General features: G+C 52.1%; 1 protein-coding gene across 9 annotated transcripts in view; it reads right to left on the reverse strand.

The window, feature by feature from the left end:
- SATB2 (SATB homeobox 2) overlaps positions 1 to 12,918 on the reverse strand; it is a 193,328-nt gene extending 180,410 nt beyond the window's left edge. The window contains exons 1-3 of one of the 9 annotated variants that reach the window (XM_036076657.2): positions 12,823 to 12,918; positions 6,627 to 6,708; positions 2,054 to 2,281 (exon numbers count right to left, since the gene is read on the reverse strand). In XM_036076657.2, coding sequence (XP_035932550.1) covers positions 2,054 to 2,222 — 169 coding nt within the window. In that variant the 5' untranslated portion in view covers positions 2,223 to 2,281; positions 6,627 to 6,708; positions 12,823 to 12,918. Of the gene's footprint in view, positions 1 to 2,053; positions 2,282 to 2,445; positions 2,611 to 3,504; positions 3,690 to 6,626; positions 6,716 to 8,806; positions 9,560 to 10,051; positions 10,071 to 10,283; positions 10,618 to 11,085; positions 11,405 to 12,822 lie in introns of those variants that run through there. The other 8 variants (XM_036076658.2, XM_036076654.2, XM_078071155.1 and 5 more) reach the window with 8 other exon arrangements.
- Between the last annotated feature and the right edge of the window lie 439 nt (positions 12,919 to 13,357).

Below are 13,357 nucleotides of genomic sequence, written 5' to 3' on the forward strand. Positions count from 1 at the left end.
AACGACTGAGCCACCCAGGCGCCCCACAAAATCTTTCTTTAAAAAAACCCACCATATGTGAACTCTTTTAACCACTTTACTATTATTATACGTAGTATTTATTGAGACAAACTAATGACATCTATTTTCAGTTTGGAAAGCAACTAATAAGACCTTTGATATTACTAAATTAAAGCTCAGAAAAATGACTAAAGCAGCTTGTTGAAACAAATCCATTATTCCTCCTGAAGACTTAATTTTGCTTTATATCAAATTTATAATAAGTGGTCAAATGTAAATCATAATCTCAGAAAATAAGAAACGTAACCACTATTTTATACAAAAGGTATCCCTGGTCAACGAAATTGATATGCTATAGGAAAAAAAAAAACACCTTATTTTAAGGAATCACATTGGTAACAATTATGTTCTAAAATGTTTAGATAGACTTCTTTCAATTTAGTGAATTTTTTAGTAGGTCTTCAGAAAGAAAGCAAAATTTCAAGTCCAAGTTTTTTTCTATGTGCGTAAGGCCACTTCGAGAACACATCTCCAAGGGATTTCCCAGTTTTTCAATCAAATAGTATCAGCACTTATATCATCTTACACTTGCTTTTATCATATTCGCTATATATTTTTCTTTCTTATATGCATACACTAAAGATGTTACAAGAAGTCTGAAGTTATTGTTCTAGTCTCAAGATAACACATAAACACCACTTTTAAAAAGTGGGTCGCAGAACTATCAAGTTTTCTTTTGCTTCATTAAAGTATATCTCGAAGTCCGTAAAATAAAAGGCACGTAAGCCATAATGTATAGCCAAATAATTTTTTAAAGTTTTAGAAATGGTGAGAATGAGTGCTTCTCAAGGGAGATGATTAATATAAGGAACTAAGGCAAACCATTCTGAATGTCTACCATGAAGAAATAATAATAGCAAACCAAGTAAAAATAGAAACGTGTTATTTTATAAAATGTCCGTTTTAACTCTTTAAAAAGGCATGGACATTTAGACTTAAGTCTTTACTTTGAAATACATACTATGGCTATTTAGAACATGGGGTTGGAGCTTATCATTAAGTTTTGCCACGGTTTTGCATCATTTCAGGCAGGCTAATATAAAGAATTATATTAAATAAGCTACTGCTGAAAATATTAGGGGAAAAAAACCTCTAGAAGCAAAAAAAAAGATTTAAACTAATGATTGATCTCAAACACAAAAAAACTGCATGCCAGGTTGAATTGTGCATTTTATATGCAGAAAACAACAAAGCAAATGGCATAAGCCTCAAAATATTTTAATAATGTTTACATTTCTTATGTATCTTTATTTTCTAAATTTTTTTCCTAATCACTTTAAAAGAAAGTGGTGTTTAAGTAGTAAAATCTACAAAAGCTTTTCTTTAAGTAGTATTAAATTCTTGGAAAGGTAAACAGCATGTAGCCATTAAGACTACTTTGCTATTTTTACCTGTTGTGCTAGGATTCATAACAAAGTTACAAATGCATATGACTTTAAACTTTATAGAAACGGTGACCTTAAAGCCTCTAAGGGCCTGACAGATTCATAATGATTCTTTATTTCCCACTTGAAATGTGGCAGGAAATATTCCCAGTTGTTACTAGTTTATCTCGAAGCACTGTCCTACCTACAAAGTAACACCAACACTCTTGCTCCTGAGCGTTAAAAACTAGTCCACAAAAGCGATCGCACCTAAACTTCATCTCTACAACAGATACTCTGAGGCAAAGCACAAGAGTTAAATCACTAAAAAGCTCTCTAGGAAAATCTAGAAACAGTTAGCTGGCTGTGACATAAACCTGCCAACACCTCAGCACACAGTGGCAAAGTGCCCAAAAAATGCCACCCTCTGGGTAAACCACTTTCTTGTTTTAACTCTAGATGAAGCTACCAGTTGCAGATGAGAGGCGACGGGGGCATTATTTGGCAACCTGGAATTCACTTCCTGTAATCCTACACCGCGACAGCGCCTAATCAACCTGAACCCTGACACCCGGGCCATTACCGCGGGGCCGCGGGGCTGCGCGCGCCTCCCCGCTCCGGGCTGTTACCTCCCACGGCCTTGGCCACGGCGCCGTTGGGCCTCCCGCGGGCTCCCATGGGGCTGCCGTTCTGCTCCAGCCGGGCCACCTTCACCGGGGGAGGCCCCTTGACGTCGGGGCTGCCGCTCCGCCGGTCGGGGCTGTCCCGCAGACACGGGCTCTCGCTCCGCCGCTCCATGCTGCTCCGACTCGGAGACAAAGTTCCCACCGGCAGGTCGCAATAAAACGCGCAGGGACCTAGGGAGGGGGCGGGGGGGGAGGGAAGGGGGAGGGAAAAAAAAGAGGGAAAACCGCTCACACACGTGATAGACGTTCAGGCCAGTGGCAGAGCGCTGCACCACAGCCACACAAACTTCCTCCCACGCTGCCTGAGGGGCCCGAGCCGGGAAGCGGGTCCACACCTTACACTGGGCGGCCCAAAGGAAGCTCGAGGTGCGGCGACACTGCCCGGTCGCTCTCCAGGAGTTAGCTCTCGGTGACGATCACCAGGCCAGCGCCCAGGGGCGCCCAGAAGTGGCCCATTCATTGGGGCAGGGTTGGCATAAGCCGTTCTCGGATGAGACAGCCTCGCCGTGTGGGGGTCAGGGTTGCGGAAGAAGTGAACGTCATAAAAAGCCATCTCACCCACTCGAAGAGGGGGTGGGGATGTACACAAATCCATAAGAAACCGAATTAACCACATGATGAATGTGCTGTGAATGGCGGGGCAGGAGCCAAAGGCCTGGCATAAGGACTCCTTGAATCCCCGCTTTTTACCTTTACCGAGCAAGTCTTGAGACACAAACACACTTTGCACAAAACCAACTCATGAGCATCCAAAAACATTTAGAGGTATTCATCAGAACACTCTCCAGAATAACCTTCATCACAATGGCGGGGGCTACAATCGTTATTATTTTGGAACGTTCTTATGTTCTTCCGATCCTAAGTGATTTTTTAAAAGCTCTTCATAAAACACAAAAGCAAAAAGCACTTAAATTATTAGGTTAAGGAGCAGACTTCATCAACCCCAATTTAAAAATTTTTCCAAAAAGTTTTCCTCTGGGTCTCTTGGCTGGCAGCGCGCTCCTCAAGGAACCCGCAGGTCTCGGCAGCCCTGGATATCTGGGGGGCGGCGGAAGAGGAGGAAACACCTGATGAAACGGCACTCACATTGTCACTGACATCCCCGAGAAGCAGGAACCCGGCACAGCAAAGTGCGCTAGGAATCCTCGCGGGCGCTCTCGCCGTGGGAGAAGCCGCGTGTCAAGGAGACAAGGTGGGGGTGGCAGAGGGGAGGTGAGAGGAGAGATGCGAGAGATGCGCAGACCGAGCGGGAGGGCTGCGGGCGAACATTCCGCCCGCACTCCCTCGGCAGCGCTGTCCGAGAGAGCGAGAGCTGCCGGGAGGGAACTTAGCCGGACCCGGGGCTTCCCCGAACTCCCGAGCTTGGAGTGGGAGTCCTCGCCCTGAGTACTTACTGCTCACGGTCTGTCTGTAACTTGGCTGGCTGAGGCTCTGTCCATGGAGCAAAAGTAGAGAATCCAGGGTGGAAAGTTTCTGGTGCTTTGCCTTGCAGTGTTCTCCTAGGCTTCTTTCCTCTTTACTCCTTCCCCTTTTCCTCTTTCCCAGGTCCTAACGTTTAAGGTCCTGGGTCAGGGTGTCTTCTAGTGCAGAGATGGTTGTTATGATGATGATGATGGGGGGGGTAGGGGGAGGAGGAGGAGAGGGAAAGGAGGGTTCCTCCAAAGGGGCACCCGAGCGAGCGGGGGAGGAGACGGCGGAGGAGGGGAAAAGAGAGAAGGAGGCTGAAAAAGCCTTTTCACACCTTCGGGAAGGAGACCCGTTCTGGAGAGAAAGGGCTGAGGACTGGGAGGAGGCGGAGGCGGGCCGGTGCTGCAGCTTCGCAGGTCTGCTAGTTCGCGAGGAGGCGCGGCCGGAGCCTTAGGGCCGGTGTCACCGAGAGCCGAGAAGGCACAGGGACCCGGGACCGCGCGCGGGAGGAAACGCGGCGGCCGCCCAAGCTGTCACCTCCAGCCTCTCCCCTCTCGGCCGCCGCCGCCAGCAGCCGGAGCCGGACTCACTGACAAGCCGCAGAGAGAGATACACTGAGAGGGAGATGATTATTAGTTGCGTTGAGTCATCAGGCAAAGTGAGTCCTTTTGGGTTGTCCTCGGTTTCCGATTTCTCCCCCTCCCCCTTTCCGTCCCCAGATCTAGCGCCTTCAAAATAATAATTTGGGGTGGGGGTAGGGGAAGTCTCTGGGTTATTTTGGGATGGGGGTTGGGGGGGGAAGATCTAAACCCAAGCCAGACTGGTCCACCGCAATGAAGGAGGAGAGTGGGGGGCGGGGAAGAGGGCTGGGGAGGTTGCGGGGGGAGGGGGGCCCCGCCTGGCAGGAAATTAAACATCAATCAATCAATCGCTGTGAGCCCGGCGACCCAAACAGCGGCGGGGCTGAGGAGGAGGCAGAGGGACTGGCGAGGGGCGGGTGGGAGGCAGGGAGGAGGGTGGAGGAGGAAGGGGAGAGTCGGCTGTAGCAGAGCGGTGTGGCGAGGACCGCGCGCGTCGGGCGGCAGAGGACCGATGGCAGAGAACCGAGTGCCGCGCGAGGCGGTGGCCGAGGCCGGCGGGTGGGTGCGCCCCGGTGCAGGCGGGCGCTGAGGCTCGGGTCTGGTCCTCCTCCTCGTGGCGGGTCCGGGGCGCGGCCGCCTCGCCCGGCCCCGAGGCGCACTCGTCCCGGCGCGGAGGCGGCGGCGACAAGGCAGGCGCTGGTTGCCTCGTTTCCCGGCGGAGGCGCAGACCGACGCGCAGTAGGCAACCGCGGCTGCCTCGGCTCCCGGTTCTGCTAACTGCGCCGAGTACTTTCGACTTTGGAGATAGGAGGGCTATCGCCTCCCCCACCCACCGCCTCCGCCCACCACCCACCGCCTCCGCCCCTCCGAGCAACTTTTCCCGATGCCTGTGAGCTCCCCCTTCGCGCGGAGCCGGCCGTCCGGGCCCGCCGCGCCACAGCGCGCGCGGGGAAGGCCGCTTCTCCCTCAGAGCCGGCGCGGCCGTGGGTCCAGAACAATAGCCCGGGTGTCCTGAGTGGCAGGAGTACCAGCATTACCCGCCGGGCTGCGGGTGGGACAGGAGAGGGGGCTGCGTGGGGGGCGCAGGGCGGGGGGCATCCCTGGATGACGTCCCTGGAGCGCTCGCAGCGCCGGCGACATCTCGAGCAGCTCCGCCCGGGCCGCCTGGAGGCCGTGACGCGGAGGCAATGAGGGCGGTGGGGCTGCCTGTCCTCCAGCTGCGGGTCTGGGACTCCTGGGACCCCAAGCGGCTCAGGCACTAGGCTTCGAGTACGGGCAGAGTGTGCGGTGAGGACCCGGTCTCCTCGTCCCGGGGGAGGCCGCGCGGGGGCGTCCACAGCAGGTCCCGCGATGGTGTAACTGAGCCACAAACTTTTGCCGATTCCCGCGGCCGCAGCCGCCCGCAGCCCGACTCCAGCCGCGGTGCTCATTTAAGGTGGCGCAGGCACTAGCGGAGCAGGCCGAGCTCCGGCCGCGCTTTTGTCCCTAAGGTCCGGCTTGGGCGCGGGACCTCCTTAAAGAAAAGCACGTGGGTAGGGGCCGCGGCCCCCGCAAGACGCCTGGGGCGCCGGCTTACACTCTTGGTCCCGAACTGTGGCGAGAAAATGAGGACGCGTCCCGCCCGCCTTGAGGCCGGTGAAGCCCCTCTGCTGGCGGCACCTCCAGTCTCTACCGCGCACCTTGTGTCTCCTTCCTAAACCCCTGGACCCGGAGAACTCCCCACCATCTCGCTGCCTGAGCCGCCGGTCCCCCTTAAGAAGTATTGGCTGTACGGCGGCGCCAGAGGGCCAAACTAAATTCGGTTTTGGGAAACGCGCTTCGGGGTAATTCTGGAAATCTCGGGCCGGTGCACAGACTGCGGGAAGCCGCCTCAGCCTAGTGTGCCCGGAGGTAGGCCGCCGTCTACTCGCCGCACCTACCCGGTGGGCGGCGTGCGCGCAGTCATCCCCTCAAAAGCAGAGGCCTGGGAGGCGAGGAAGCCTCTGGAAGAGAAAGGGTCCCAGAAACTAAACCTGCCCCGGCCTAAGTCTCAACGCCCAGATCCCGGAGAACCCCCGCACCCAGGCGCCGCCCACCAAGTTCCAAAGCAGCCCGTGGCGACCCGGGAGGCGGTCGGAGCCCAGCGGAGAAAGGAAGCAAGCTTGATAGTAAACCTTCGGGGAGCCACCCTGGGAGTTTTAGGCAGCATTTTCCTTTCCTTGTTTTTTTATTCCCCAAACCCCATCTCCCCTACCTCCCTGAACGAACGGGTTAGAGAAAATGCAACAATTCGAAGTCTGTGAGAACAAAGTGGCTCAAGTAAACCAACTCGTGGTGGTAGCTAAAAGGTTTTTGGCTGCAAAGAAACAAACTGTAAGTTTGATCAACAAACTTTTTTTTTTTTAATCTGTACTTTCACGTCAGAATGGGAAGGGGGTTTTGCAAAAGGCAACTACCACTGTCAAAGTTTGAGCCCGTTTTCAAAATGGGGAGAGGCGCAATTCTTATAAATATCTTAACAACGATAATAATACTGTTTCTTTCCTTACCTTGGTGTTGAACTGCAGAATCCTCCTCCGGATCAGTGTCCAGGAACTTAGAAGAAATGGTGATATTAGGACTTCAGTACTTCTGGAAAAAAAATGCAAATGGTTTAGCCAGGATCTTTCCTGTCTGATTCGTCACTATTATTATATCTGATGATGCGAATGGTTGGAGCGATTCAATCTTAAGTCATTAATGAGCTATTTTATAAACACCACTGTCTGAAGATCTTCATTTACATTTTGCGAAGGATCACTTCGCTAACCTCACATGCTTATGTCAACAGCATGATTATGGGACTTCAGTCACACTCTTATAAAAACAACACAGCGGTATTGTTAATGGGTTAATATTTTATAAAGTGTAAATATTTTATTATGTTTTGAAGGGAACTATTGATTCTAAATTATTAAACCCCTGAGAAGGGTGATTTAAATAAAGTATACAATTAAGTACAATTAAATGTACATTGTGGCTATTTTCCTTTCAGACTCTGCACCCTTTTAAATTAATTGATTTTCTCATTAGTAGAGTTTCTTCTTGTCCGTTTTTGATAGTGAACAAAACTATCATTTTGGTCAAAAGAACTCAAAATACATAAAGGTGCGTTTAGCATAAAAGAAAATATTGGAAACTATGAGTTATTACAAGAAATATATTTTGAATATTTGCAGATTTATGTTTATGAACACATTTTACAAATTTCTTTCGATTTAGAAAAGGAGAGTTCTAGTAAGTTTTGTGATATATGCCCGGTGTGGGTTTTTTTCCCCCTTGAGTTTTGTCCCTAATAAAGGCCTTTTCTGTTTCAAATTACATAAGCTTTTTACTGCACGATTTTTGTATTGACCTTATTTCAACTGAAGTAAGCAATTATTTTCACCATGTTTAATTTTGACAATAAGAAATTTTAAGTAGCATTTTTATCTTTTGCTTAAGACTTTCTAGTTTTTAAAACAGTAAATAAATTATGATTCAAAAGTTTTGTTTGGTTTCGTTTTATATTCCTCAAGTGGTTTATTTTCAAACATTTTTTAAACAAAATCACACTCAAGAAAAGAATTGGTTTTAATTACATTTGTGTGTTTTTTTTTTAATAATTTGATCCAAAACGCATTTTTGTACAGATAGTTTGCTCCAGTGCTCAAAGCATAAAGTTCACATTGGGGGACATTTTTATCCCTCAACTTGCTTCTCACTGACGTTTCTGTCGGGAATCTACTAAGACTATTCCCCCTCTCCTCCCCCACACCCAATTTTTTTCATATGTCATTTAGTCAAAGGTCGCCTGTCTTTCATAATCACACTGAGATTTGTTATTTTAAAAATCAACGGATCTTTATGCGCTGGGCTTAAATATGCATGTGTTTGCTTATTTTCATGTTCTCCCCTTTTCTCTCTATCTCTTGTCAGGCCTTTCTTCTCCTTTTATGGCCTGCACTTTTAAATGGCAACATTTCTTGATTTCTGTCTCTGGACACCGACGTTTCTACTGTGCTAGCTCTTGACTGTGGCCAACCTTCCTTCCCCAATGACCGCGCAGGACGGCCTAGGCCCGACTGCCCGGGCGTAGGGTACCGGGTGCCGGGCGTGGAACGCCGGCCCTCAGCCCGGCCACCCACACCTCTGAGGGCCCAGCATCCATCACCAGGCTTCCTGGATTTCAAGTCTGGTCGCCCAGGCAAAGAGGCCCTTCCGGCGGTGCGCTGCCTCTTAGAGAACACGGGAAAGTTGTGCCGCGTTTTCCCTCCATTCTCGCACACACAAGAAAAACTCTGCGGGAATTGCCAGCGTCGAAAGCCTTCTATGGCTCCTAGGAACCCACGCAGGCCTGCCTCTCCCCCTCTCCGCGCCCCCCCCCCCACCCGGGGCTTGCTCTGCTGGGGGCAAGAGGAGGGCGGGAGGGAATCGTTTCTCTCAAATGAAGCCCACACCAGTTCTGAAGCCAATTTCCGCCGCGGACTGTCCGGGGAGAATTAGGCGACCAACATTTTCACGGACCTCATAACTGCCCCAGGCTTGGATTGGAAACTGCCTGTGCCAAGGAGACTGGGGCCCGGGGCCAGAACGCCCCGAGGGGCACGCGCCTAGAAGGCAGATCAACTAGGGTGGGCTCGAGCCCTTTCCCAGACTGCTCTGGGGCGTCTGGGGACTGACCAGAGCGCAGGGGGCGGGGGACACTTACTTCGTTATCCGCACGCCTTCCTCGTTGGCATCAGAGCCGGACAAATCCCAACCCGCGCCAGGCAAAGATAAATTACTCCTGGCTCCCCCAGCAGCTCTGGGGCCTGGGCGGGGGCGGAGCGGTGAGGAAGCCGTCGGGCCGCCTAAGGTAGGGGTGGTGAAGGTCCTGCTCCCATCCTCAAATGAACGAGCCCCTGCGGCCAGGACGGAGAGATGAGTCCCAGGGAGACGACTGATTGGGGATGCGTGGTGGGCAACTAGTTTATGCTAGTGAGCTGAGCGCCCAGGAAGTCGGAGGGTCTGAAACCAGGGGAACAGACAATGCAGACGCCCAGAGGGCGGGAGGGGACACTCGAAGGTCGGCCCAGGAGCTGCCTCAGGCGAGGACTGGGAGCTTTATGCACTGGGGTCCCAAATATAGGTGATGGGAGAAGGCGTCGGGGGTGGGCAGTGTCTGCCCTGAGTAAGGAAAGCGAAGGGACATGATTTGAAGGTAAGAGAGACTTTGGTTGAAGGTGTGCATGTGCTTCCTCCACGGCCGCGGGCTGGGAAGCCCAGGAAGGCGGAGGGCCCGCTCCGAGCACAACTCCAACGACACATGACAACGCCCCCAGGTTCTTGGATCCTTTCACTCTTTTTCAGAGTCTAGAGCTTAATAGCGGGATCTCCTGCAGCATCGCAGGCAGAGAATGCCCTGCTAGACTAGTTTTTTAAAATAGAAATCGACTTTAAACGACCAGTAACAAGGCTATGGGGGACAGAAAACGAAACGCCAAAGGAGCTGTCGCTGCCTCCCAGCCCCCACCCCGGGGAGGCCGGGGTTTGAGCCCGGAGTGCCGCTCCCGACCCGCGGCGTTTTCCGTCCGGAAACACCGAGCAAGGAGGACGGGTCTGTCCCATCTCTAATGCCGGGGCCCAAGGTAGCGGCGAAGAAGCCCGCGACCTCGACTCATCCTTATGGCCCCGTCGCCTCGGAGCCCGGGTCACCGCCCGGGTCGCGGACCGGAGATAAGGCGTCCCCTCCCGACAGCGCCACCGCGTGGGCTGCGACCGAAACCTGCGGCGCCGGTTCAGTCCGCTGTGTCCGGGAGCCCACCCTTCGCGTCGCCTCACGTCCGCGGGTTAAGGATGCGGCGGGGGATGGGCAGGTCCCCGGCCCGGGTCACAAGCGGACCATCCTACACAAAAACCCGCCCGGCAAGCAAAACCTCGGCGGCGTCCCAACCCCTTGTAATGAGAAGCATACCTGGGAATTCCAGGCGCCCCACCCGTGCCCTAAACTACAAGCAGGGCAGCCTGCGTGCTGAAATTCGCGCCCACCCGTAGCAGGGGCGAGCGGGCCCAGGAAGCCGGGTCCGAGGCGGCCCAAGCTCCAGCAGCTCCGGGAGCCTTTAGCGACCCTGGGCCCGCGCTGGTCTAGAACCGCGCGGGAAAGAGCGAGAACGCCTTCTGCGAGACCCAAGGTGCCAAGCACTTACTGGGACCGAGGACGAAGCGGGGAGTCGGTCTATTTGGCGGTCCAAACCCTTCTGGAGTGGCGAGGAATCTAGAGGGTTTCCTGGGCTGGTGACTCTCCTGTTCTCTCCGTCTCACGAAGCCCCACGGAAACTCTCTTAGTCCGTCAAGGCTTGACCCCCGGGTTAACTCCCGGGTAGTCTGTGCCCGCGGTGTTCTGGGGCTCGGTTCTTCCCGGCCCCGCCGTGCCTTGCCTCGGGGCCCGCGGCCAAGCCCAGCTGAGCTAGGCATCACCTTGAGCTGCCCCAGCTCTACGTCAGATTTGAGAGCCCCCATGTCGTTCTCAGAGGACTTCAGTGGGTAGGCTGGGGCTTCTTTTTAATAAATTCAACAGTTCACACGCGCACACACACACACATTTTGGGACTGTTAGCTCCTGAAAGGGACAACGACCCAGAAAGGTGTAAATTCACCTGGTGCCTATCCAATTACAAAACTCCTAGCCCCACACAAAACAGAAATGAGCCCTGGAGGCCTGAGCGGTCACGCCTGGCGGCCGCCACCAACCCCACCCTGACAGGACGCCAGCCTAGCGGGGAGAGCAAACGCGCTCTCGCCGGGGCCGCAGGGGCCGGTGCCCAGCCGTTCCCGCGGCGGAGCAGCTCCGCCAGCGCGCTGAGTTCTGGTGCCCATTGTCCGCCTGGCCTGCTCACCCACACCCTCATCATTGGCTGTGACCTGTTCGCTTCTAAATTCTAATACCCGTCGGCCACGCGGAGCTATCGCCAAGCGTGCCAGGCCCGGCACTCGTGCCAAGTGGCTCACCTCAGCTCGCCGCGCCTGCCTTTGCCCCTGGTGCCAAGTGCCGGGCGAGAGGCGGTGGGTCAGGACGCGGCCGCCGTCTGCTCACCTCCAGGAGCCGACAGTGGATGCCTGCGGCGTCGCTCGTCCAGCCCTGGGGCTGATTTAAATAACTAATAAGCTCAGAGAAATTTTACGAGGGGAACTTTTCCTTTTAGTATCAATAAAGCCTAGTAATTGGGTTCGTTGGTTACCTAAGCTCGAGTTTCCTAGTCTGTCTCTCTCTCCTCTCTCTCTCTTTCTCTCTCTCATTCAAAAGCAACGTTTAAAAAAAAAAAAAAACGGCAACTGTGTGCGTTTGTGTGGGGTGTGCAAGTGCGAATATGTGAAAGAAGTTGTTTGTTTCAAAAGTCCTTTGCCTGGAGAACAATCATCATTGTCACTCTGTGGTGAAGAGTTTTGAAAGGTGAACTGTTGTTATTTCAGAAGAGAAAAATGTTGACAATTCAAGTCTCACAACACAAGTATAAAACAAGGGAGGGAGGTTTCTAAAGATTTTTCCCTTTGGATGTGACAAAGAGATTTGCAATGCTTCCCTAATAGTTTGCATTTTAATGAACTTTTACTACATTTTGACTTCAACTCCTGGATGGTAGTGGTATCTGTTGTTTTCAGTAGAGACTTCTATACTATCATGCACTCCAAATTTTTGTTTAAATTTTCTAATCTTTTTGAAAGCATGTTCTTAGTCATAAAGAATTTTTCCACCTGGGAACCATGCCTCAATTTAAAAATATAAAAGACCTTTCATGAATAATAACTGCAAATAGCCCGTTCGTTTCTGTCCACGGAGTTGTTGGCGCCTATACAAAATCTCAAAAATCTAAAGGCAATCTAAGCATGTTTCTCTCCAATCATATACACACACACACACACACACACACACACACACACACACACACATATATATGTTTTCATTTGCTGTATGGAAGTAAAAAAAATCTTTTAAAAGACTTTTTCGAAAAGCATTATGCTAAAATTTAACTGAACTTAAATTCCCTACCAGATACAACATAACTAGTGCCTGCCAAAGTCAGCCTAACGAAATGAAGAGTATTTTTGAATCAGATTACTGTTGGGGTCAGAAGCTAGTCAATGAAAAGCAATGAGAATTCAAGTTTGCAAACCATGGAGGGTGGAGGAGGCAGCTCCCCAAGTTCCCAGGAACACACCCAAACCTGTGCGCTCATATCTTCAGTGTTTACATATTATGGAAAACTTCTCCTTTTCACTTTTAGTTAGAAAACCGATGAGCTCCCCTTCGTTCGTCTTGTTTTAGGCTGTGAGACCCAAAGTCAGCTCGAGGGTCGCTTTCTGCCAGGTAACTTCCGGAGGCCCAGAATTATTCGGAGATAGACCCAGCCCTTTGCGTATTCCGGGCAGAAAGGGCGTCTTGCGGGCCCTTCCCAGCGCTGCCACTTCCCCAAGCTCTTCTCCGCACCCGCGGGCTGCTGGTACCAAAGCGCCTGACCCTCATCCAGCTTCTTGAGATCGCGCCACGGTGTCGGCACTCGGCTGAAGAGGGAGTGAACCTTGAGCTATGGGTGTTTACTCCCCGTTTCCCGCTTTCCCAGAGGGTTACGGACAACTTCCCTTCCCTTTTGCTCCGGCTGAGCTCCTGTTCCCACCCATCCTCTCCAGCCTTGCCATCACCAGGTTCCTAGCGCCCCACCGTAGTGGCTCCGTGCTAAGGGCACTCACCGCTGCCGCCCCTTGTCCCCCACGCTGACCAAGTTAAGGGAGGACGCGTCCTCTCGGCGCCGTCCTCCGAGTGCCAGAAGTCGAGACCAGTGGCAGGGAAAGATGGAAGGATTGGAAAGGAAAGCGCAGGGCTGAGTGGGGTAACTCAGAGCCTCAGCGATGAGTACCTCAGCCTCCCCAAACAACCTGGGGCCTCCCCTTCCCTCCCTGAGCTTCCACTGCAGGTCCCACCCTGGTCTGCCGGTCCCCACGGAGCTGCTCCATCAACCAGGTTGTCCCCTGGCTTTTAAAGGTCTCGCCCTATCCCATACCTTCTGGCTGTTTCGAGTTTTGGTTTCAGTTAAGCTGTTTTCTAAGTCGTAGAAGCTCCACTTTTTTTCTTTGCCTCATTTACACTTCTTTCTTTAAAGAGCATCCCTCAAGCCTAGCTTCTGCCAGACCCTGTGCAATCTCCCAGAGCTCTATGTGCAAGAGGAGAAGTGATTTGTCTGTTTACAGCAGGTTTAATTAAGATGGTTATGTGCCGTGAACTCTT

This window comes from Halichoerus grypus, chromosome 4, assembly GCF_964656455.1.
Source record: "Halichoerus grypus chromosome 4, mHalGry1.hap1.1, whole genome shotgun sequence".
Classification (NCBI taxonomy): Eukaryota; Metazoa; Chordata; class Mammalia; order Carnivora; family Phocidae; genus Halichoerus; species Halichoerus grypus.